Source organism: Catharus ustulatus, chromosome 10, assembly GCF_009819885.2.
Source record: "Catharus ustulatus isolate bCatUst1 chromosome 10, bCatUst1.pri.v2, whole genome shotgun sequence".
NCBI classification, from domain to species: Eukaryota; Metazoa; Chordata; class Aves; order Passeriformes; family Turdidae; genus Catharus; species Catharus ustulatus.
Genome location: NC_046230.1, coordinates 15,447,075 through 15,470,676, shown reverse-complemented (window position 1 = coordinate 15,470,676; position 23,602 = coordinate 15,447,075). Strand labels below are relative to the sequence as shown.

Genomic DNA, 23,602 nt, shown 5'->3' with positions numbered 1-23,602 from the left:
TATGCCAAGTTCATTGCAGCCCATCCCACTGCACATCCCATAGCAGCATTAGGCATGCCAGAACCTAACCCCTCAGCACCTGGCTTTTAGCAAGTGGCTGTATGTTGGCTCAAACTCTTTCATTATATTAGGTCATATTCATTGCTTGCTTTTTCTGGATGATTTCCCTCTCCTTCTCATGTGCTTCTGCTGCTCATCACCTAATGAAGATTGATAAATTTGTTCCATTTTTGATTTTGTAATTCAGTTTTATTAAATTCATTAAATATTTTATTAAACTTATTAAATAGTGGAATTTGGTGGTGTTTCCACTCTCTGTTGTTCTTTTATTGTGCAGTTTGCCAATTTGCACATCAACTGCCACCAACAGAGTTGCCTAGGGATACAGTTAGAAATTTCCTGTCCTTACTACAAAGAAGCAGCAGTGGTGTGACAGCCAGTGTATGAGTTGGAGGGGGCCTGTGATGTTCTGGCTTGATGCCCACAGGTTGTCCTGTTTGTTTGCAAGCATTTCAGCTTTTCTGTAAGGAACTCTGATTCTTCTTTCATGGTAGAAAAGAAGCCATTGACATCCTGGGTGTCAGTCTGGGACAAGCCACAAGACCTGTGTCTGATAGGGAGGGAGAACGATAACCATTGCTTTTATTTTGCTGCAGATGCTTTTATCTGGTTCTCTTAGAAGTGAGAGCAGTTGTGTTGCCCCAAGAGTTTGCTGATACTGCTGAGGAGGTCATGTTCATGTTCTGCCTTTGGACCATGCAGGTTTCTTCCACCAACAGGTCATTCTACTACCTGGCTACTCCCTGGGCCTCGCTCATAGACAGAAGTCAAGCCTGTGCTATGGGCTTGTTCTGCCAGCATAACCAGACATAATAACCCAGAATGGGGCTCCATGGTGGCCATCACATGTCCTGTCAGAAAAGCCTTGGCTTGGCCATCTTACTCTGAAGGGTCAGCTTGGCTCCTGGCTGTTCCTCTTTGGTGTTTGGCTGCACATGACACAAGCTTGTTCCTGCCCAACTGAAGGTCCAACCTTTTTTTTTAACCATGACCCTCTGTTTATTTTTGTACTCAGTTGTAGCACCCAAGTACACTGTGGAGCTGGCCTGTGGCCTGGGGGCCACCATCCTGCTTGTTGTGGTGCTCATCGTCATCTATCACGTGTATTGGCTTGAAATGGTCCTCTTCTATCGGGCTCATTTTGGAACAGATGAAACCATTCTAGGTAAGGAGTTAAAAAGCTTTCATTTATTTATCCTGCTGCAGGCCAGGCCCATTGTTTTCATACAGGAATTTTCCTATAAGCTATTCTTCACCCTCATCACAGTATAATCGCATTTTGACCCTCTATTTCTCTATCTACATGCAGTTTTGTGGGTCATTGCTTATTAGAACAAGAGGAATCAGGCTTTTGGCTCAGGGAAAAGGAGAAAGAAGTCCTCTGTATTCTCTGCAGAGGTGGAGCATGGACATGCCAGGCTCCCCAGGGCCATGCCCTGCTGATCTAGCTGTATCATCCAATCTAGATTGTCAAGATACATCATCAGGTTTCACTAAGTCCCTGGTTTCCCTGGTGATTCTGTGTGAAGGATTCATGATCTGATCCAGAGTGATCCGCTTTAAAATGCAGGAAGGCATCCAAAAGGATGGATGTGGAAATCACTGTTCTCTCCTCAGTTCTTCCACAGCTTCCCTGTGTTACTGGGAGTTCATTGCTGGGGACTCTGAGGTGAGATTTCCTCCTCTGGAGGGGGAGGAGGGTGTTTGAGCCCTTGCAGCTTGTGGTGTGAACCTGCCACAGGGGTGTGGCAGCTCTCGAGGGTGTAGGCAGGGTGCAAGTCTGTGTCTGGGACTGCTCGTGGGGACAGACAGCAGCGCAGGGAGCACAGTCAGAGATGTCCAAAGGCAAAAGAAACCTGGGCAGAAGGGGTTGGTCCATGGAAATGGACGTGCCTTAACCTGCAGTGCCTGGGCTCCAAGTGAGCCTTCCTACTGCTTCTCTGGCAAGTCAAAGGCCCAGCATGGGCAGTATCACAGTGTCCCTTTGTGTCCCCCTGTGCTCCCCCTGCCCAGATGGGAAGGAGTACGATGTGTACGTGTCCTACGCGCGCAACGCGGAGGAGGAGGAGTTTGTGCTGCTGACGCTGCGGGGAGTCCTGGAGAACGAGTTTGGGTACAAGCTGTGTATCTTCGACAGAGACAGCCTCCCTGGGGGAAGTGAGTATCTCACAGGGGGCTGTGCTCCATGCACATCCTCTCTATTGTTCTTTGAGGTATTACTCATTGATTGCAGCAAGCCTATCCAGATTATCTTTTGGATTTTTGTTAATGAGCTCTTTATGGTGCCTTCTGACGTTTTTGTTTCACGTGACAGTGATGCGGATGCTCCAGGCCACCAAAATGGCTGCTGTGGGGATGGTGGTTGGTTGTTTCAGTTGCTCTTTGCAGGAGTGATGTGCAAGAATGTCAGCATGGGGAACTGGAAAACTGACCTTCATGCAAGCCCTCTGAGCTGGCTTCGAAAGCGGGATAAAGTCAAGGCTAGAAGAGGCAGGGAAAGTTATACTGGATCAGCTCACAGAGAGTAATGGTGAATCCTTGCCAAAAACCAGGAGTGTCTACTTCAGGAAGGAGTGGAAGGTGCCAGAATCAGTGAGAAGATAATGTGTGTCCCATTCATTCTCATTAATTAGGGAGTTTGTCTAATATGGCATACAATTAAGATACTATTATTAAAAGTACTTCATTGCAGATAGTGAGACTCATCTCTTCAGTAAGATGTAGTCCTTTTTACTGTTTTGAGATAAATCATACAAGGTTCTGGACATAGTGTCTGCTGCAGGAAGGCAGGGAATCACCAAGAATGGAAGTTTGTGAAGCTTTACTTTCACACAAGTTCCAGAGCAAAGGCACAAATCTAGACAACGCTCTTGATTTTCAGTTTTTTAGAGGCTGAGTTGGTTGTATGATCCTGATGCCTATTAAAAGTTCAAAGTCTGAACTTCTGCCAGTGCAGACTGCCCCACTTTGAATTCATGGACTTTGGCTCAGGACCCCACTGGTGACAAAACCTGTGAGGAAATCCATTGGGGGGGTCCCTTTTGAGTAGGAACAGGAGGGATGCTGGATTCTCAGCCCACCTGCCTGACAAAGGGAGCAGAATCAGGCTGGGTTCTGTTATCTTTCTCTCCTAGACTGTTGCCAGCATCTAGGAGCACCTTGAAGTTTGAGGGTGAATAAATACGTGTGTCTCAGTGAGACAGCTGCAATCCTGCTGCTGTTGCTTCTTGACGAGAGCCTGAGTGACATGGCAGGGCACCCTCCAGGCTCAAATTGCTTGATGCCAGTGTCAGAGCAAACCTGCTCTGAGCCACTTTCACCAGATGTCCATCTCCCTCTCTCTGCTGCTTTTTGCCCTGTTTACTTTGGAGGGTATAATTTTCCTCCCAGCACAGCTCTCCTGGACTATCTGTCCTTCACCTTACCCCCAAACATTTCCATCTCTGCCCCCCTCAGTCCCTGCCAGCCTCAAGCCAGTGCCAGCCCTGCAGAGCACTGCTGGAGTGGTTTGTCACTGCACTGCTGTCATGATGTTGCTGGGGCTTCCCCAGAGCTTCTTAGCCAGGATTTGACTAATCTCCTTCTCAGGAAAGCACGGCGGGCCAGGAAATAGCTTTTGGCAGCTGGTGTCATGCCTCCAGAGTGTGCATCTGTGTCATGGGTAGAGTTATGTTGTCCTTGATGAAGAAACAGTGGGAGATGGATTATCCCGTGAGTTAGCTGACAGGAACTAATCAAACGTGCTTGACAGCTAAATGAACTTGTCTGGCAGCATTATTTTACTCTACATTGTAATTTCTAACCAGTCAAGAATGTTCTCTTATCCAGGAAGTGTGGGAGATCCTGCAGCAGAGGGTACAAGTGCCTGGATTCACACTTACAAGGGATTTTCACATTAATTACAGAAAGGTGGCCAAGGACAGTCTACCTGCAGTTGTTAGAAAATGAAAGAAGATCCACAGTTACCATGACATTTCTCCAGCTCAAAGGGTGTCATTTTTGGGACATTCACTGAAAGTCCTCAGAGTCAGTTCTAAGAATGCTCTAATCTGCTTTCATAGAGGATGGCAGCAGGAACAGATGGATGAGTAACAGGAGTTAGGATGGTAGCATCAACAAAGCAAATTATCCCATGAGGACACTCAGGGAGAGTGTAAATGCTGACTTTTTGTGGGGAAACTGAGGCAAGAGGAGTGAAGAGTATCCAGAGTCATTCTGGACATCTGCCAGAGGAGGATGTAAGCATAGACATTCACACTTCCTGAAGCCTCTTCAGGGTGAGTCCTTCCCTTGAATTCATGTGTTGTGCAGCTGGCAGTTTCCCTGCTTTGCTCCAAAGAGCCTCTTTTTCCCCTCTCACTAGAAGGAAGCTAAATGCCTGAGATCAGCAGCCCTCTTGGCCACAGGACATCCTCACAGCACTGGGGGGTGTCACTGATGTGTAGTACAGTGACTTTTAGGTGTAGCTCTCTTGGTTATCTCTGTGTAGCATGGGAGGGTAGTCTGGAGCTGATGGAGATGTCACTGTATGGGTAGTGGGAACCAGCCCTGGTGTAAGAGGTCCCACCTGGACTCCACTTACAGGGTTGGGAAGCACCAGTGTAGTCTAGGGAGGGCCTCCAAGGGATTTGTTGTCCCCTTAAAGAGGCACCTGGTGTCACAGCAGCAGCTCAGCAGTGTGTTCCTGGGCATCACTAACCACCTCAATGTTTCTCTCTCCCAGTTGTCACAGACGAAACTCTGAGCTTCATCCAGAAAAGCCGACGTCTGCTTGTTGTCCTGAGCCCCAACTACGTCTTGCAGGGGACACAGGCCCTGCTGGAGCTCAAGGCTGGCCTAGAGCATATGGCCTCCAGGGGCAACATCAAAGTCATTCTAGTGCAGTACAAAGCCATCAAGAAGAGCAAAGTGAAGGAGCTGAAGCAGGCCAAGGCGGCCTTGAATGTCATTAAGTGGAAAGGCGAGAAATCCAAGTTCCCAAAGGGCAGGTTCTGGAAGCAGCTGCAGGTGGAAATGCCAGTGAAAAAAATTAGCAGGAGTTTAAGCCTTGATGGGTTGATGCATATCCCTGAAAAATGTTTGACACAGTCAGAAAACAAACCAAAACACACCACAAAATTCCACAAGTTAGGCCAGGGAGTGGGTAGGAACTCAGGGTTTTTTCCATGAAGGACCATGTCCTTAGCATTTCAGAGGATAGTCATGTTTTCCCTGCAGCTTTGATATTGCTCTGTCAGTATAGAGACCAAAGATGCAAACACCTGCTCTCTGCAAATGTATGCCCTTGTTATCAACACAAGCCTCGGGCTTAATGTGTAAATTTGCTGTCCAGGTGGGATGCATCCAGCACCTTGTGATAGTATGGCCAGTACTCCTAGATCCAGTTCCTATGGGGCCTTCATTAGCACCCAGGACAGAGCTTCTTTCCACTCCTTAGTGACTTCACTCCTTTCTAGTCCTCAGTCCCTGTTGCAGAGGCTGGGGAACAATTTGCAAGGTGGCTCCAGTGTAGAGCCTTTCCTGCATGTCCTGGGTTTGTAGTCCCAATCATTTGTGGGATCACAGACTCCTGCTGCACTGTGGGAGCAGACCCTTGGAGCTCCTCATCTTTGCTCCCCAAATTTCCTTAGAAGCAGATGCATCCAGGTAATTTGGCAATGAGAAATGGCCATTACAGAAGCATTAAAAAACCCCACAACTCTACTGGTTGTATTGTAGCACATCTAGTAACAAGTGGTCAGTGTCTGGGACTCTGCAGTCTCACAAGTACCCAGATCCTTCGAGCTGCTTGTAATCCAGGGAAATCTCCCATGAGTACAGGCCATGGAGCATGTGAGAGATGTTTCTTTGTAGAGTAAACTCAGGGACTTCACAAGCACTACAAGGAACCCCAATGTACTACTGAACCTGCCTACTGTCTCTGCCACTGGCGGGGGGAAAGCATCATGCAAGGAGCTCCCAGGGGCTTTGGGATGACACTGGATAGAAGTCCAACTCAGAAGGACACCCCACAAACTTACTTGAATTTCCTAAAAACCACTAGTTCTGTCCATGTAGGTAAGACTGTGAGGACAGGCTGAGAAACTTGGGGATGTTGTTCCTGGAGAAGGCTCCTGGGAGACCTCTTTCAGTGCTTAAAGGGGGCTTATAAGAAAAGTGGGGACAGACCTTTTAGTTGGGCCTTTTGTCAAGGCCAGGCTGGACAAGGCTGTGAGCAATCTGATCCAGTTGAGTATCTCCCTGGTTATTGCAGGGAGGGTGGCCTTTTATGGTTCTTCCCAATCCAAATTATTCTATGATTTTATAAAGACTCTGTCTTCAGAGCCTACTTATGAACAACATCGCCATTTCTAATTCAGAGCTTAGGTTTAAACTAACTTTGGCTCTACAAAGCAAGACTCTCCCCATCCTGATTCCAGCCCAGAGCTGCAGAACAGAGGATTTGTCTCAGCTTCTGCAACATTTGCACAAAATGGAGGCACAAAAACCCACTGTGTAGGCGTCCTTGCTGCAGCAAGAGAGGGTGTGGTGAGTTAACCCCATCACACAGGTCACGCTGAGGAGGGGAGTTTCCTCTCTCTTGTTGGGCAGACCAAAACACAGTGGGGCCTTGGCGTTGACTGGTGCTATGGCTCACAATGTTTTCAAATAAAACTTCAGGCTCTGAGGGTGTCTCCATACTCCTGCAGCTCCTAGAGCAAGGACCTGCACACTTAGTTGTGGAGTTCAGTATTACACGCACCAAGTGCATGTTTATTTTTATTGGTGATGGTTGCTCCTGAGTGACCTTTGACTCATGCATTCGTTCTGTTGGTGTCCAGTGGGTGAAACATGAGCATTCATAATGGCATTAAAAAAGCACTACAATTAGGAGTCTATGCACTATTCACCCAGGTGAGCTGGGAGCTTTGAGGGTGTCCCAGTGAAAAGCCCAGCTTTAAAGGCGTGGGACTGAATCCTGGTGTCAGGGAAATCTTTTGCCCTTAGCATTTTATGATTAATAATGTTATTCCAGGACCTCAGGGAGCTGCAGCCCCCCATGCCCTTGGTCAGGTACTGTATTTTGTGTTTAGGAATGGTACCCCACAATTCAGTGCTCCCCCTGAAACCATGTGCTTCTCATTTTCCCCCTCTCCCTCTCCCTGCAGAGAGGGGGAGAGGAGAATCAGAGGCACAAAAGGTAAAGGTCCTGCTGTGAGATAAGAAAAATTTACTGGAAACAGGAATGAGATAAGAAAATGAGCATTAGTAACAATACTGGTGATAGAGGGTACAACAAACTAAAAATTCTCATGGAAAAACAATTGACTATATCCAACAATTCCTTCTGCTGCACTGCACTGGCCCAGCTGCACTGTGCTGGGACCTTTTCTCTCCAAGAGAGCCCCTTCCCCCCATCCCTTGCTAATGGTATCAAACAACTTGAGTGTCCTGGACATGCCCTCTCCTGACTACTGCAAAAGCTAACCCTGTCCTGGCCAGAACCAGGACACTGTACAATGTGTAACACATAGGGCTTCTTTCTTACCGTCCTCTTCATCTTTCCCACCCCAAGTGAGCTTTGATTTAAGCAGGTAAAATTACAGTCAGCTTCACTGGAGGCAGTGAGCTCCTCATCTGCTCAGAGGTGCTTAAAAGTTTTGCTATGAGCTTTTTTACTGTGGTTATCTGTGAAGGGACAGAGCTGCTTCCCACACTCCAGAAAACTTCATTTATAAGAGATAGCACCCAAACCTGTGCTCAGCTTTGTGATCCCATTGCAACCCTGTCATTGTGCCCACCTTCACCTTTTTGTTTGTGTTTTAAGCATCTCTGTAATCAGCTGCCAGATCCGCAGGCAGAGGGAAGGCCCCGAGGCCAAAGCAGAGCTGTGTTAGATTCCCATATGATTTTTAAAAGATTGTCTCCCAATTACTCATAAATTGAATTGACATCCCAGACCTCACTACATCACATCTCACTTTTGGCTGAGTTGCCAAAAGAACTTAGGCTGATGTTTTAGTAAGTCTGGTTATTTTAGGAAGTTAAATCCACATCATGTATTTTGCTGATTTTACTGAAAGAGTTTTCCAAATAATTAATAGACCTGGACTTTCTCAGGCATGCACTGCAGTGGCCTTTGGTGTTATTGCAACCCCAGAACAGGGTTACTGAGATATCAGCAGAACACCCACAGGGTGAAAGGTGGTTTGGAAGAGGCCTGAGAGGTCAGAGGGAGCAATGTGGAAGGAATAGTCCTGGGGCAGTTTCCACTGCATTCCCACTGGCTTTGCTGGGGTCTTTCAGGCCAGGGGCAAAGCCCAGTCCCAAGTGTAAAGCAGATCTTCAAGTGCCTCAGATACGCCTGTCATTTCATTCTATGCCACACGCGGTTTCCATTGTGGGGTTGTCACAGCATCCGTCTGAATCAGTTGATTCATTTGAGTTTCTGTGCTCTAACCTAACATTTATCAATATGCAGCTCATGCAAAGTTCCTCATTGTTTTTTCATTGGGGAACAGCGTGGCACAAATTGGAAAAAATATCTTCCCTTCCTGTGCTGTTTGATGTTGTACAGCTGTTCCAGAGTTTTCCCTTTTCTGTATGTTTTTGCCTTTGTGTTATTTGGTCTGTGAAGTGTCAGTATTATTTTATTTTGCTTTTCAATAAAACATTTTCATTTTTGCATTTCAGTCCTTGTGCATTTCTCATAAGTATCATCTTCCCATTATGTCTGCGAAGTTATGTTAAAGAAAGATGATTAAGTATCAAGAACATTTGGGGCTCCTTCTTGGAGCAGGACATTTTCCTGGCTGTTTCATGCTGTGCATGCAGAGGCACCTGAGCTCCCAGGGCCATCCAAGCAGAAGCAGTGACACACAGCATTCAGATGTCTCACAGCAGTGGACACACATACACAGAAAGTCTCTGATCTAAAGAGTACTCACTTGGCAATCACAAGACAGAAAGATGGGACGGCAACATAATCTCTTTGATTTAAAGATCAAATCAGAATTTTATAAATCTGCCAAAACCGCAGAAATCAAATTCACTCTCAGGCTACTTTAGCCATCAGCTTCTGGGTTCAGTCAGCTTCCTATTTCCTCATCCAAGTCACTTTCTTCCCCATTTCCCATGTTTTCCTGCCCACAGGTAAGTTGAGAGACAGCCCAGCACTTCCAGACCGCTGGCAAAATGAGTACCTGTGACAATCTGTGGATTTGAGGTCTATGGTTATGGGATCTGTGACTATAATCCTTATAATCTTGTTACATCTTTGGGTGCATTGGGGAGACACAAGTAAACCAATACAAATACTCAGTGTCTTTTGCAAACATTTAGTAAAGGTGGAAGGTTTTTTTAGTAAAAAGCAGATAACCAGAGTATGGAATCCCCAAGCTCCTGCAGTGTTCTTGCTGCCTGACCCAGCCAGTGCTGTCTTGCTGGGAGGGAAGATCCTACCTGCACACTGTGAAGTTTCTCTCAGGATTTTTAAAAAAAAAAAAAGAGTCTCAAAACATGTTGCAAATACAAAATTGTTAAAAGAAAACCAGCACTGTCACCTCAATCAAAATATTTCATTTCAGCAGCATCAGAGTTGTCCATGTTAATTGAACCTGGGCTTTTTGAGCAGGCAGGTAGAATAGGTGACCTCCCAGGGGTTGCTCCTGCTTACATTTTGCTGTGATTCTGTGATTCCAGTTTCAAAAAGAAAGACCTTTCAAAGCAACAAAAGAGCTTTTTCTTTCACAAACTGTTGAAGCCTGGTTGTTTTCAAAATAGATTTCAATCAGTTGTAGAAAAGTTTGAATGAGGTCTGGACTTAGTAAATTGGAAATTGCTTGGTAAATTTGGAAATTGCTGCAAATCCTTTATGCCTTTGAAATAGGGTGGTAAAAACATGTCATGGTGGTAAGTGACAATTCTGACAGAACTGACTTATCATCTACTTTTGGTTTCAATGAACAGTGTTTTCCTGTGTGTGTTTGGGGTAAAAATCCCCCCAAACTTTTTATAAAAGAAAAAACCCTCAAAATTATTTTATTTTATTTTAATTCCAGTATTTTGTTAACCAAAAAGTGCTCTACTTTCTCCATTAGCATGTTACTGTATGATCATTTTTCCTGTCTTGGTCTCCAATGAGTTTTACAGCCAGTCATACATCTTTGAAAAGTATTGTTCTGCACAATATTAAAATAAGGCTCATCCAGATTTAACACAGTACACCTTCTGCTGTGGGCTAAGAGACAGCCAAGTGCTGGGGGAATTACGAGGCACTGCCATTGCAGGGAAGGAGCAGTGTTTTCATTCGTATAAAAGACCAGTGTTCCACCATCAGGGAGAGAGGAGAATCTCCAGCCTGAGGAATGAAGGTTTTAGCAGTGTGAAATGGAAGGGAAGCAAGAGGCAGCTCTTCTTCCCAGAAAAGCTCTTTGAAAGACATTCCTAGAGGCAGATTTTTCTCTTCGAATGTGCAAGAGCTCTTACTCTAATGATCCTTGTCCTGCTTGAACACCAACTTGTCCTTGGGTCCCCTCTCATCTCAGGCACCAGCACTTAGTAAGTGTATGGGTTTTTAAATTTTTTTAGTTTTATTTTTCAGCTTTTGTTAAATTGCTGAGTGCCGCAGCCATATAGTCCCCATCCTCTCCTCTCCACCCTTTAGCCACTACACCTTCAATATGCTTTCTGCATCCCAAGCCACAGGTAGAAGTCCAAGGACATCCTTCAGGTTTGCTGCTTTTTAAAAATCGTAATAAGAGAGATGTTGCTCTTGCCTGGCACCATTCCAGCTAAGCTTCTTGCTGAGCTTTACAACTTGCAATTAATCCCAAGAAATGCTTTGAAGGACAGTATTTCCACCACCCATGATGCCTAGGGGAACTGATGGAGGGGTTTAAGGCTGATATTTTTGCTTTCTAAATTTGAAGGTTTCTACTTAAAGATGAGAGAGCATGACAGAGGGGAGGAGGGTCAGCCCCTGCAGTTTGAGCTGGGGCAGGATGACAGGATCGCTTTGATCCCCTGATACAAAGAGTTGTTCAAGCTGTGGGCAGGTGGCTCCCAAACAAGACCCACCCTTTATCAAATGCTTGCACTTCCCTGGGCGTGAGTGATGCTGTGCAGGGCAGAAGTCAGAGTACAGTCATGGCATATCCTGGCTTCTCATTTACCGCCTCAGCCTTCTCCAAAACCCACTGCACAGCAGAACTGCTGCCAGCAGGAGTGTGGGCAAGTCGAAAGTCACAGTGCTTGTGCCAGGTTTCCCTCTGTGGGAAGAGGGATCTATTCAGGCATGCCATGGAACAGCTTCCTTAGCTTTTCTCTCCCCACTCCCTTCTCCTTGTGCACCCCTATTCCTCTGCCCTTGTACTCTTAGATACCACTGAAGCCGTGTTCGACTTCATCCAGAGGAGCCGCAGGATGATCGTGGTGCTGAGTCCCGATTACTTGACAGAGAAGAGCATCAGCCTCCTGGAGTTCAAGCTGGGCATCATGTGCCAGAACGCCATAGCCACCAAGCTGATCGTGGTGGAGTACAGGCCGCTGCAGTGCACCCACCCCAGCATCCTGCAGCTGAAGGAATCTGTCTCCTTCGTCACCTGGAAGGGGGAGAAGTCCAAGCGCTCCGGCTCGCAGTTCTGGAAGGCGCTGCGGCTCGCCCTGCCGCTGCGCAGCCTGAGCGCCAGCGCGGGCTGGAACGAGAGCTGCTCCTCGCAGTCGGACATCAGCCTGGACCCTGTCCAGAGGAGAAGGAGCCGCTTGAAAGGGCAGCCCGACCCACGGGGCGCCACTCCTGTGACTCTCACTCACGGAGGGACGGCCTCGGCCTCCGAGTCCAAGGCCAAACAGCGAGCCAAGCGCTTCCTGACGTGCCGGTGTTGTGGGACCTTCTGCCATGGCAGCAGCAGACACAAGCAGCAGGCCGTGGCTGAGCCCAGGTGGGACAGTCACCTCTGCACCCCGGGCTCGGGCAGGGCCCCAGCACAGGCCCTTCAGGGCAGGGGTCGAGCCGAGCCCCCGCCGGCACAGGGCCCTGCTCTCGCCCTCTGCCATTACAGTGACCTGTCAAACAACAATGACTTCTACGTGCTCTAACACATGGGCTGAGGCACTGCTGGTGCTGGGCCAGTGAAAGAAACTCACTGCGGCCTCAGGATGTCACAGGCTGGCCTGGTGCCATTAAGTGTCAGTGCCATGCCTGCATGGAGGACTGCAGCAATATCAGTGCTGCTGACCTGAGCCAGGGGCCTGCAGCCATGCACACAGCAGCGGCTGGGGGCTTCCTGCCTGGCTGCTTCTGAATTTAAATTGCAAAGTGGAGCTGAAAATGTTTCTCTGGTGTTGCTTTTCCCACATGTGGCTGTGTTTGAGGTAGGGCTGCTGCAGGAGGGCAGGGCCCCAGCTGGGAAGGGAGGGAGGGAGCAGGGAGCGGCCATCCTGCTGCCAGTAACCTCTGGAGAAAGGGAAGCAAGCCTGCATTTTGCAAAGGCTAAAACTTTGCTAATGAGGGTAATGGGAGCCCCTGCCACTGCAGTTATCCACTGTGGTCTAAAAGAATCTGCTCAACAGTTTTAAGACAAGCCCTTTCTCTCTAAATAAAATTGGTTTCTTTAACGGCTGTTGTAAAAAGTTCCATAGGAACTGGTAAATGCTGTAGCATTGTTCACCAGGCGGTGCCTGGAGATATGATTTGCCCACCTGGCTGAGGTCCCTTCCTGTTCCCAGAGCTTGCAGTGGGCTCCTGGGCTTGGTTCCTATCCCTGCTTCACTGTATGAGGAATTTGTTCTGTCAGTTGAGTGGCCTTCCATGCAGCAGGAAAGAAAACCATTACAGGGAATATGATTTAAAAACTCTCTGAGTAGTCAATAGGCTCAGGGATAGAAGCAAGACCTCAAACATTCACAGAAAACCTCCAGCGCTGAATCTGAGGGGTTAAAACTCAACCACACTTCATTAAATAACCAAAAGAGCCTTTGAACAGTCTCCCTGGGGCTGCTGTTTCATCAGTCTGTTGAGCTGGCTGCCAGCAGTGTTTCCCACTCTTCTCCTGCACTGAAAACGTCATTTGTCTCATTCCACATTGTGCAAGGCCTTCTCTCCCCACCAAGGGAGGGTGCTAATCCTGGGGGTTGGTTGCTCGCCTTCAGCTGATGGTCTGGCATGACAGAGCTAATTCTGCTAATACACTGCATTTGTTTTCTTTCCCTGAGACCAAAAAAGGTCTCCTTCACCACTCTAGTCAGCCTAGTAATTGCGTATCAGGTTGACAAGTAATTATTTTTCTTCTGCCTTGAAAATATGATCTGAGCCCTTGGGGTACAGGGTCTGTTGGCTCCAGGACTCCTATCTAATGGCCTCAGGTGAACTTGCTGGAGCCGTGAGGAAGGGGGGCCATGTCTCACCCATTTTAATAGTGCTGAAGTCCAGTTATAATTCATATATCACTTTCCTTCCCTCAGCAGACCCTCTTCCTCAGGATTGCCCTTTTTTTTTGATCCTTTCCTTCTGAGATCAAGCATAGCTGACAGCTCTCCTGTTACAAGCCTTGTGAGCTGAATCCTAACAGCTTTCTGCAACAGACTGAAAAATAGAAACCAGCAAACCTGGTGCTGAGTCAATCTAAATAAATCAAGGGCAACAAACAAACCCCTACCAACTCATAGGAGTTACAAATTCAGAATCTGGAGAAGTTTCCAGGTGTGGATTTCTCTCTAATTTCCATCAGAAACACTGTAAATTGTTCAGAAAAGCTTTGTCCATATGAAAAAGTGATCAGAGGAGAAGCAGGAATGAGGTGTTTGGAAAGCAACCTGATACATTGCAGGATGCATTGTAAGACATAGTCAAAATGCCATGAAATGACTCCAGTTGCTTACAATTAAATGTGGGATGGTACTGTCAGTGAGTCTGGTAGTGCTGAAAAGTGCAGCTACAAAATATAAATAATTTGTAATCAATCAGCCTCCAGAGTCAACATATTTGTTATTTGTTGGCATTTAAACAGCTTTTATTTACAGATTTTGCCCTTATTTGAGTGTGGTATTGTGTCAGTCAACTACAACAATGCAAAGAGAGGAAACAACAGCCGGAGCTCCTCACAGCTGCACAAAATGGCCAAATGCAGTCTTTTGGGGCAAACTGTCATCTCTTCATGAAAGAACAAATACAAACTAGTAATGACCATTGCTTTTCCTCATGCCTCAACAGAGCCAGTGCATTTTACCACTCCTTCTCTGACCCCATCTATTAGATCCTGGGTCTTGTTTGCTCTCATACAGATACTGAGACATGGTGGGTTCCAGTGCATGCAGAGACCCTTTCCCCCAAGACCAAGGTCCCACATGCCAAAGGCACATCATACTGGAGAGATGTCTGAGCAAGGATATGGGAACAAACCCTAAAACCAATTTCCATTGTGTTTGTCTCATGCAAAGGAAGTTTTTAGAAACACCCTAAGTACCAGCTTGATGTCCTACTTTAGGACCAGAACAAACTCATTGCAGAGTTGAATTCTCTCTGAAAATCTGTTAAAATCTGTTCATGTCCCATCTGACACTGACTGGTGCAGATGACTCTAGTCACTGCTCTCTTCTCTGGTACACGTGCATTTGCCAGTTGAATAGAAAAATGTCATAATTTCCAATTAACTGACAGCACAGTATAACAACATCCTTCACCCCACATAGCTCTTTCAAAAGAACAGTTCAGCAAGAGTAAAGTTAGTATATATCTGTAGAATTTCTACTGTATCTTAATGTAAAAACATTAATACTAAGTTGAATATTCTACCCGTGGCATGCAATGGTAGGAGACTACCAGGTCTTGATGTGCAGAGCAATATTTCCACTGTTACCTAGAGGTTTTTAAACTGTGGAAGGGTGGTGCTGTCAGGAAGACACTGGGAAACTAAACAGTTAGGGGACACAGACAAGTCACATGGTCCGTCTCAACATCAACCTGTCTTTACTTTAGTGACTGCAAAGTTCTGGTACCTAGGAGGTCTCTCCCTAGCAAGTGCCACTGGACATGCCAATAATGGGCTGCTCCTCACATCTGAAATGCTGGATGAATCACTAACCTGCAAGAACTAAAAGAAACTCTCTTTCTAACATCAAACAGATTTTTATTCTCATATATTACACTAGATGTTGATCTCAGAGCATCTGATCTAAGTGTATTTATAGCAGACATTTTCCCAAACAATGACAAGATTGTGAAGGAACCAACAGATGCCAGAAATAAGGAAAAAATGCTACAAACCTTTAATCTTTGCTCCACATTTATATTTTATCTTCCATGTTGATTCAGCACCAATACAGTGTTTGCCCTGTGTGGCACACCCAGCCTAGGAGGATAACCCAGAGCCATGCCAAGCAGGGAAGGGCAGATCATATGAGGGTGCACAAGGGAATATACGTGCTCCCAGTTCACCACCCAGGCATTTGGCCTCACCTGGCATCCAGAAAAATGTGGTGCTGTTCTGGAAATGCACAAGTTAAAACACTATAGACTGAACAGGGAGCCACACAAATAACCCTGCTGCTGCCTGCCCAAATCCATGTGAACGAAGTGCTGGGGTTTGACTGTTGTGCACATGGATGTTCACACTGGGTGCCATCACTGCTCATGCTGGGGAAAGCTGGGGCTCTAACACGACATCATAAATGCACCACGCAGGCTCCTTTTGCAAGGATGTTTAATGTCAAATAGAGATGCTGCAGAATGGTTTACAAAAGAATATGACTTGAATTCTTCATAGCACCAGACACAGTAATGGCCAGACATCAGGGGACACAGCATTTACACTGATATGCCTGCAATCAGGCTAATGATTTGTATTTCACTAAAATGTATCTGCCACAAAGTCATTTGGCTTGAAAGCACCAACGAGTTTTCCAACTCATCAGTATTTGTTCAAGTGAATAATCAGCCTCAGCCTTAATATTGTCTCTGATTGTTGGGTAACCTGGGTTTTGCTTCCAGATGGGGTGCTGGTTCTACTCCTCTGCTGCAGCAAAGAGACTTTTCAGGTATTTTTCTGTCTGTGGAAGTACCTGCACGCTTTTGCCAAATCATCTGACAATCCATTGCCCATGAAAGGATCATTTTCCAAAAGGTTTTTGTCCTTTTCTTTGCTATTAATAATTTTCAGATCATAGGTGGCAGAGTGTCTCTCCTGTTGCCTGGGCTACACAAGGAAGTGAAATCCTGGACCTGCAGTTATTCACTGCTTCCCACTGACCCTCTTCTTCATCCCACTGCATCTTAGTGAGAAACCAGACTTGATTGCTTTTCACCTCCAACACCTTTCCCAAGGAAGTGCTGTGGCTGAGGTGTCTCCCAGCATTCCACTGGCATGATCTTAATGAATTTTTTGTTACAGTGCACTGTGCCTGCTTGGAGCCAGTTCATCAGGCAAGGCAGATCACGTTGCATGCTTGGTGAAGCGGGAAATAGCGATGACAGGCAATCCTTGTTCCATCTGCCGTGGTTATTAGCAAATGATGTTTTATTTATCACCAGATCACCAGTGAAGACACTGAGACACTGACTCCCATCAGAAACTTGTCCAATAACGAGTTCTTACCTACTGAGGTATATAAGTTAATGGTTGAAGAACCAAAACCCTGCTGTGTGCAGGGTGATGCTTACAAAACATTGCTACATCTATGTACCCAGAGTTACCAGCCAGGCTGGAAGTACTATTGATAGAAAAAGGTCATTCAGGAATATCTGCTTCTAGTGATTCATTTTCACTGGCTACTACTCATTACAGTGACACCTTGAAATTCCACATGTGGGCAGCTCCATATTGGCCAGTCTGAGAATCAGCCTGCAGTGAGCTACACAGATTCACAAAGCACTTGTGTATTCCATTCACAGCAAATCCCATTTCTTTGATTTTATTTTTTTTTCCTCCTCTCCTGTCCTCCAGCAGAACAAAATCAGCACAAGGCGACATCAAAATTTTCCATGAAAATGGAAAATGTGTGATTGCCATTTAAAATTTTATTTTATTTAACATAAACATGTTGTGAAAAGTTTTTAAACAAAGCTCAGAATGTGCTATTCTGAGAGTGTCAAAATCAGTCTGGTATTTCACTTCTGTTTTGCTTACAGCATGCTTTGTTAAGACTAGTGCCTTTTAAAACATTTCAACTTAAATGAAAGCAGCATTTTCCTTTGGAAAGCTTATTTCATTATAAACATGTCAGATCTGCACTGGTTATCAAAATTGTCCTTTTCTGCATATTGGCCCAGCACACTCAGTTTTCAGTATTTGCAGTTTCCCAGACTGCTAAGATTTATTAAAGATTTAGGTCAGTGATGCCACGAGCTCCCTAACCAGCCCTCGAGCTATTGAAAAGCCTTGAACTATATTCTTACAGCTTGCTGGAAAAAAATCAACATGTTTGCAGATCAGATTGTATCAGCTCCTCAAATCGCACTCATGTTTGTGTATCAGGTCCAAGAACTTGGCTGTGGATAATACCTTACTAGCTCTCTCCTCTGTACACTGCCAACACAAACGGGGATGTCTCTGCAGACAGCAATCCATGCCTTCTGCTTTGCTCTCACTCTTTTCGTGCACACGGTTGCCAGTGAAAGAAAATTCTGCTCCATTCATGCTTACATTTTAATTGCATGCTCCTTTTCTGGAGGCAAGCAAGAGTAACATCTATCGTTTTGTTTCACATCTCTGCTTCGAAAGCATCTGCTCCATTTGGGGATGCAGGAGAGAGCAGCTGCTGGCTCCCATTCAGCGTCAGCCTCCCTAGCACATGTTCATTTACCTGCATTTAACATCAAAGAGCGTTTCAAACTCACTCACTCTCCATTTCAGATCTGCATACATGAAGAAAACCCAGCCCAAACCAGCCAACAAATATCTGGCATTTCCCCAATACCCACATCTGTTTTGGCTGGTTTCATCCACTCCAGCAGCACAATACTGTCAGAGTCCTATCTGACCCAAACAATAATTTTGGTTCATTTGGCACCAAGCTGGACCTGAATGAAGAAAAGTGAGGATATCTGGGCTATGTCAATGTGTAGCTATTACCCAGCTCCTCAAAAAACCATCAGATCCCTGCTGGGCTGCTCTGTTAGTGCTGAGTCCTAGTTTTCTGCTGGCTTGGCTTTGTGCTCCCTTTTCCCTTGAGGACTTCAAGGCTACAGTTTAATAAATGCTCACAGTGTCATCAGGATCCATTAATATCACTAATTTCTAGCATTTATTATTTCTTTTTTGGGGGGTTAGGTGAGAAGACCTAAGTAACTGGGCTAAGTTACCCTTTTCCCCGAGCACACCTTGCACTTCTGTTTCTTTTTGTTGTTATCAGTGAGCCAGACCTCTCCCACACACTGCCTCTCACTCCTGCCAAGCTCCTACACACAGGCATAATTGGGAAGATGCCCAGAGCTCGCTCCAAACTTACTGCTTTGCTCAGTCCAGCTCAACTACTTGCAATTTCTCTTACATGAATTTTATGCCAAGGGGAGATCCAAGGTCACCACTTTGTAAAACTAGATCAAGATGATTTAGTTTCCCATCTCCTTTTCTAATTATGCTATCCCTCTGTCTTGCCTGTCTTAATCTGAAGCTTTCTGATAACCATTGCCATGCACACAAGCAGCATCCAAATATTTCCAGCTGCTCTGCACACCGGCCTGACTATTAGAGAGAGACAGACTTAGCAGGTGGCTGGCGCTCGCCATCTGGCTGCGCTCCATCCCAACCTGCTTGCTTGCATTCTCTCACTTATTCTTCCCTGAGGTACACAGCTTATCTCCTGCTTTTACACCCCTCTGCTCCATCACCAGATAATTCAGTCTCCAGCATATTCTTCCTTTCCATCCTCCATGGCTAAGGAAGTGTGTGCCAAGTGCTATGCAGATGTCAGGGGACCCCTCCTCTAAAGGGACTTTACTCTTTGTGCAATGCCAGCTGTCTGACAGCAAACTTCCTCAAGGTACACTAAGTTTGTTCAGTTTGGCCCTGCTTTCAGTGCAGAGGTCAACACAACAGATGCTTTGAGTACTTATATCATCAGCAAGCCTGGCCCAAGTCTGTGTGCAGATGTCTGTCTGCCAGTTACCAGCAAAATGCTGGAGCAGCCAGATCGGAGCAGCCTGCAGGGTGTCACCTCCTGTCACCGCCTGGTTCAGCTGAGTGAGTGGCTTATATTTAGTCTCTAGTAGGTGATCTTATGAAAGGATATGGGACAAGGAAAGATGTGGCAGAGAAAGTAGATCACATCATTCCAATTAAAAAAATGTATTCATCGGCATTTCCAGTTGTACTTTTATACTTTTATTTATGATAGAGTTATTTTCTCCTTTCTTTCTTTTTCCCTTTTTTTTTTTGGAAATACAGTACTTGGCAGGCAAATAGCAGCTCTCCATTATACTACTACAAAGTGGAACTGTCACCACTCATTTCACAGACTAAAAGCAACCTTTATTATTCTCTGTTTAGTCAATGCTTTTGCAGAAACACTGGATTAAGGAGAGAATTGCCCAAAAGCAAGCTCTAGGGCTATTGTTGAGAATTCCTGGCTGCCTGGCTGACACCTTACCAGCATTCCCCATTGTCACCTTTATAAATGAATTGGACTTACTACTTCATTATTTGGTTTTTGTTGCTTTCCTCTCAGGTTGGCATTTGGCCTTTCTTTCAAAATACCTTGTGCTCCAACCTCCCTCCTATTATAACCAGAGAAAGTTTGAAGCCCTTGCGATCTCTCATTCCTGTCTCTGCAAAAGCAGAGCGGTCTGGATTAATATTAGATTAGTTACATTAATATTTTCCTTCATTTTTGAAAGATAGAAGGCACCAAATAATTAAGTAACATTGCTAGCAGGTGGCAGGGAAAATCTTTGCAACAAGTACCACAGGCAAGAACTCTTTTACTGCCTCAAGCAACTCTCTTCAGGTCACCCCATTAAATAATCAGTCAGTATTTATTAATCACATCAGCTGTGTCTGATGAATACATCTAGACAAGCAAACCCTCACAGAAATGTCTGAGAACTGGGGCTGGATTGAGATACCAGAAGGTCACCAGAGAACACTTCTCCCATGGATCACTATGGTGAAGTATGACTTATTACCTCTCTTGAGAAAAGGGTCTGAGAGGTGGATATCTGAGTGCTTCCAGATACCTTAGTCTAGGTAATTGCTTCTGGTTACATGCAGACTTCATAGCAGAGAGAGAAATTTTTGCAGCCATTAAACTCAGTTTGTTCAGTTGAAATATGACTTCTATGTTGTCTCTGTGGAAAAACTGAAGGAAAATGTGCTGGTGCATCCCTGCCAATTTCAGAAAAAGCTCCTTTGAGTTTTGGGGATCCAGATTCCCAGGAGCTGCAGAGCGCACCAGACAAGATTGCTCACTCACATATCCTCACGCCCTATTGTATGCCAAGTGTATATTTTAACTAGAGAGCTTAACAGCTTTCGGTATTCTTGCTCCCTCTCCATATTTTTGTGAAGTTAACCCTCATTTATGAAGCTCCCCTACATCAGCAGTTGCAATGCACAGGCTGTGCTGGACAATCCCAGTCTGCATCACTCCCGATCTTTTTTTTTTCTTGATCCCCTCCTTCCAGATTTTTTACTACTCCTTCTCTTCTGTTTGGTTCTGAAGATATGTACACAGAATCTGCCTGGCACTGTGTTCATGACTTGCTCTGCACAGAAATAGTCAGAAAATCAATAATTTCACGATTATAAACCGCACCATTTTACTAAAATGTTGGTCCAAACCCAAAGTGTGGCTTATAATCAGGTGCAGCTTATATATGGACAAAGAAGGAAAAGTTGCTGTTTTAGTTTGGAGGACAGGTGTCTGCTGAGAAAGGCAGGAACTTCTCTTTGAAATGGAGAATGTAAATCCCCTCCCTCCAAATTATTATAATTAACTCCTCTTACCCTTTTGCTTCACACACATCTCCTCCCTGTGGAGACTGAGAAACATCACCCCAGCAGGGCAGGTGGTGGCAGAGTCCCACATCCCAGCTAGCATCCCAACATGTTCTGCACCGTGAGGCTGATTTTCCAAAGCATCCACAGCTGGCTGGGGGGGACAGGGAGCTGCAGGAACCTGGATTTGGGATTGGATTTCCTGGCTGTGCCTCGCTATGGGTATTGCACAGTGGCACTGCAATTCAGTCCTGGGGTTGCGCAATGGCAGCAGCTGCGTGGAGAGGAGAGGAACAGAGCTGTGCTCTTGGGAGCTGTGTGAGGAGGAGTGAGGCTGAAGAATGCACTGAAATCAAGCCATGACTTGCAGCAAAAGAGGCTCTGTAGCAGTGAGATGTACCTGGCCACAACTCTGTGGATGCACATGATGGGGGATGATGTGAATTTGAGCTGCTCAAATTCAGAAGCGGAGGGAAAATTATCCAGACTTGACCTGCAGTGTGACCTGAGCACAGGGAGAGATGCTGAAGCTGTCCCCTCCTCAGTCCCTGCTCCTGTCCCCGGGCTGGAGCCCAGCTCAGGCCCATTCCCAGGTGCAGGCTGCCCCTGGCACAGGCTGTGGGTGAGTGCAGTGTGAGCCTGCAGATCTGGCTCTGTGCTGTGGGCACTCACCTGGGTACCAAGGAATTTCAGAGCTCTCTGGCAGCACTTCTGTGCCACAAAGTGAGGAGTGGGGTTTCAAACCAATGCTCTCTGCTCTCAGCTGTCCTCTTCCCTGCAGGAAAAGGAGTTTTTATACAGCCTGGCTGGATCTGTGCTCACGAGCTGATCTGACCAGTGAGGAGGATAAAATCAACACTCTTTGGTGTGTTAGCCAGAACATCCAAGTCACCACACAGCTCTGCAGCCACCTCATCTCCTGCTCCCACTCCCACAGCCTCTGTGCTGGTGCCCTGAAACACTGCCACCAGCATTAGACATAACAGCGGGCTTAATTAGAGCCTGGCAGCCTGCCAGCATCCAAGGGGCAGAGCTGAGCTGGCTGCACTGCTTTCAAAGGGGTATTAAAAACCCAAAAACAATACACTGGGAAATAGCAGGGCAAGCTTTGTCGCCCTGATGTTGCTGTGGGTCAAGCACCTGTTTTGCCTCAGGTTCATCCCCTGGGAAGAAGAGTTGAGCAGGGGCTCTGTGGTCCCTGACCCCACTCCCAGGATGCTCCCAGGGGTGCACAGTGTGGTGTTGAGTCACATCTCCACCCTGCCCTGCTGGAGAGGGAGATGGAAAATTGGGATTCCCCCCCACCATCCGTGTAAGCTGGGGTGGAGCTCAGGAATTTATTCCCTTCTGCGACAAAATGAGATGGCAATGTATTTCCATGGTTATCACAGCAGCACATCAAGGCTCCTGGGGCAATGGATTGCCAGACAGCCTGGGGGTTTCGGTGATTTCTTTCTTTTCGTGATACTGTTTTAACTCAGAGAGTGTGAGCCTCCCAATGAATCACATCACAGTCAATTAGAAGTTTCCTGTCAGTCGTGACTTCTTGGATATTATTCCCAGCAGTGTAAATGCCATGCTTGGAGTCAAAATTGAGCTCAGCCAGGGAGAAACCCTCACTTGTGTAAATGAGGAGAGGTCCCCCACACACCCCTCTGAACCCCTCAGGGCCCCCCCAAATCCTTCTGAACCACCTCAGGACCCCCGAGAGCTCCCCTGAACCCCGTGAGAGTCCCCCCAGGACCCCCTCAGGATCCCTCTGAAACCCCTTTAGGACCCCCGAGACCCCCTCAGGACCCCCCCCCTCGGATCCCTCTGAGCCCTCTAGACCCCCTCAGGACCCCCCAGACCCCCTCGACCCCCCCAGGACCCCCCCCAGAACCTTTAGCAATCTCAGTCGTGCATGTGAAGAGACATCAAACAGGAATACAATTTTGGATTTGAAGAATCAATTTAGCAGATAAAGAAACAAAAAATGCAGCACTACTAACGGTAAGTACCCCTGAACTCGGAGAAGGCAGGACTCAGGGATATCCCCCTTGTCCCTCCCAAAAAGAGATTGAAGGAAAAAAAATAAAAGATAGGAGGTACATTAGAAGAAGGTAAGTAGAAATTACCAGATGAGAGGGAATTAATATCTAAGGATTATACCAGAACAATTCTAGAGACTACATTTGCAAACACATTGGGGATCACAGGCTCTGGCAGAACAATTTCTGAAATTCTTCGGGTGTAAGGGGATTTATGAATTAGCTAAACAGGAAGTCCAGGGGTGCCTGATGTGCTAAAAGGTTCACAAAGCCAGGACACGACAGGTAATTTGGGGTAGTTGCCCTATAGCCTATCGTCTGTTTGAAAGAATCCAAGTGGATTTCACTGAGTTACCAAAGGTTGGGAGGTATAAATTCTTGCTGGTACTAGTAGACAAACTAACTTATTGGGTAGAAGCTTGCCCAAGCTCGAGGGCTACAGCCCAGACAGTATCTAAATTCCTTCTGGAGGAAATCATCCCCCGATATGGCATAATCAACTATATAGACTCAGACCAAGGAACACATTTCACCTCAAAGGTTATTAAACAACTGGCTGAAGCCCTAGAAATTCGGTGGGAATATCATACACCATGGCATCCC

At 46.2% G+C, this 23,602-nt stretch overlaps 1 protein-coding gene across 3 annotated transcripts in view; it reads left to right on the top strand.

The window, feature by feature from the left end:
• Positions 1-14,001, top strand: part of LOC117000794 (interleukin 1 receptor accessory protein) — a 49,396-nt gene extending 35,395 nt beyond the window's left edge. For 2 of the 3 annotated variants that reach the window (XM_033068816.1, XM_033068817.1), the window contains exons 9-11: positions 1,076-1,225; positions 2,074-2,217; positions 11,420-14,001. In XM_033068816.1, the coding sequence (XP_032924707.1) occupies positions 1,076-1,225; positions 2,074-2,217; positions 11,420-12,138 (1,013 nt within the window). In that variant the 3' untranslated portion in view covers positions 12,139-14,001. Of the gene's footprint in view, positions 1-1,075; positions 1,226-2,073; positions 2,218-4,783; positions 8,733-11,419 lie in introns of those variants that run through there. The other variant, XM_033068818.1, reaches the window with a different exon arrangement.
• Positions 14,002-23,602: the final 9,601 nt, after the last annotated feature.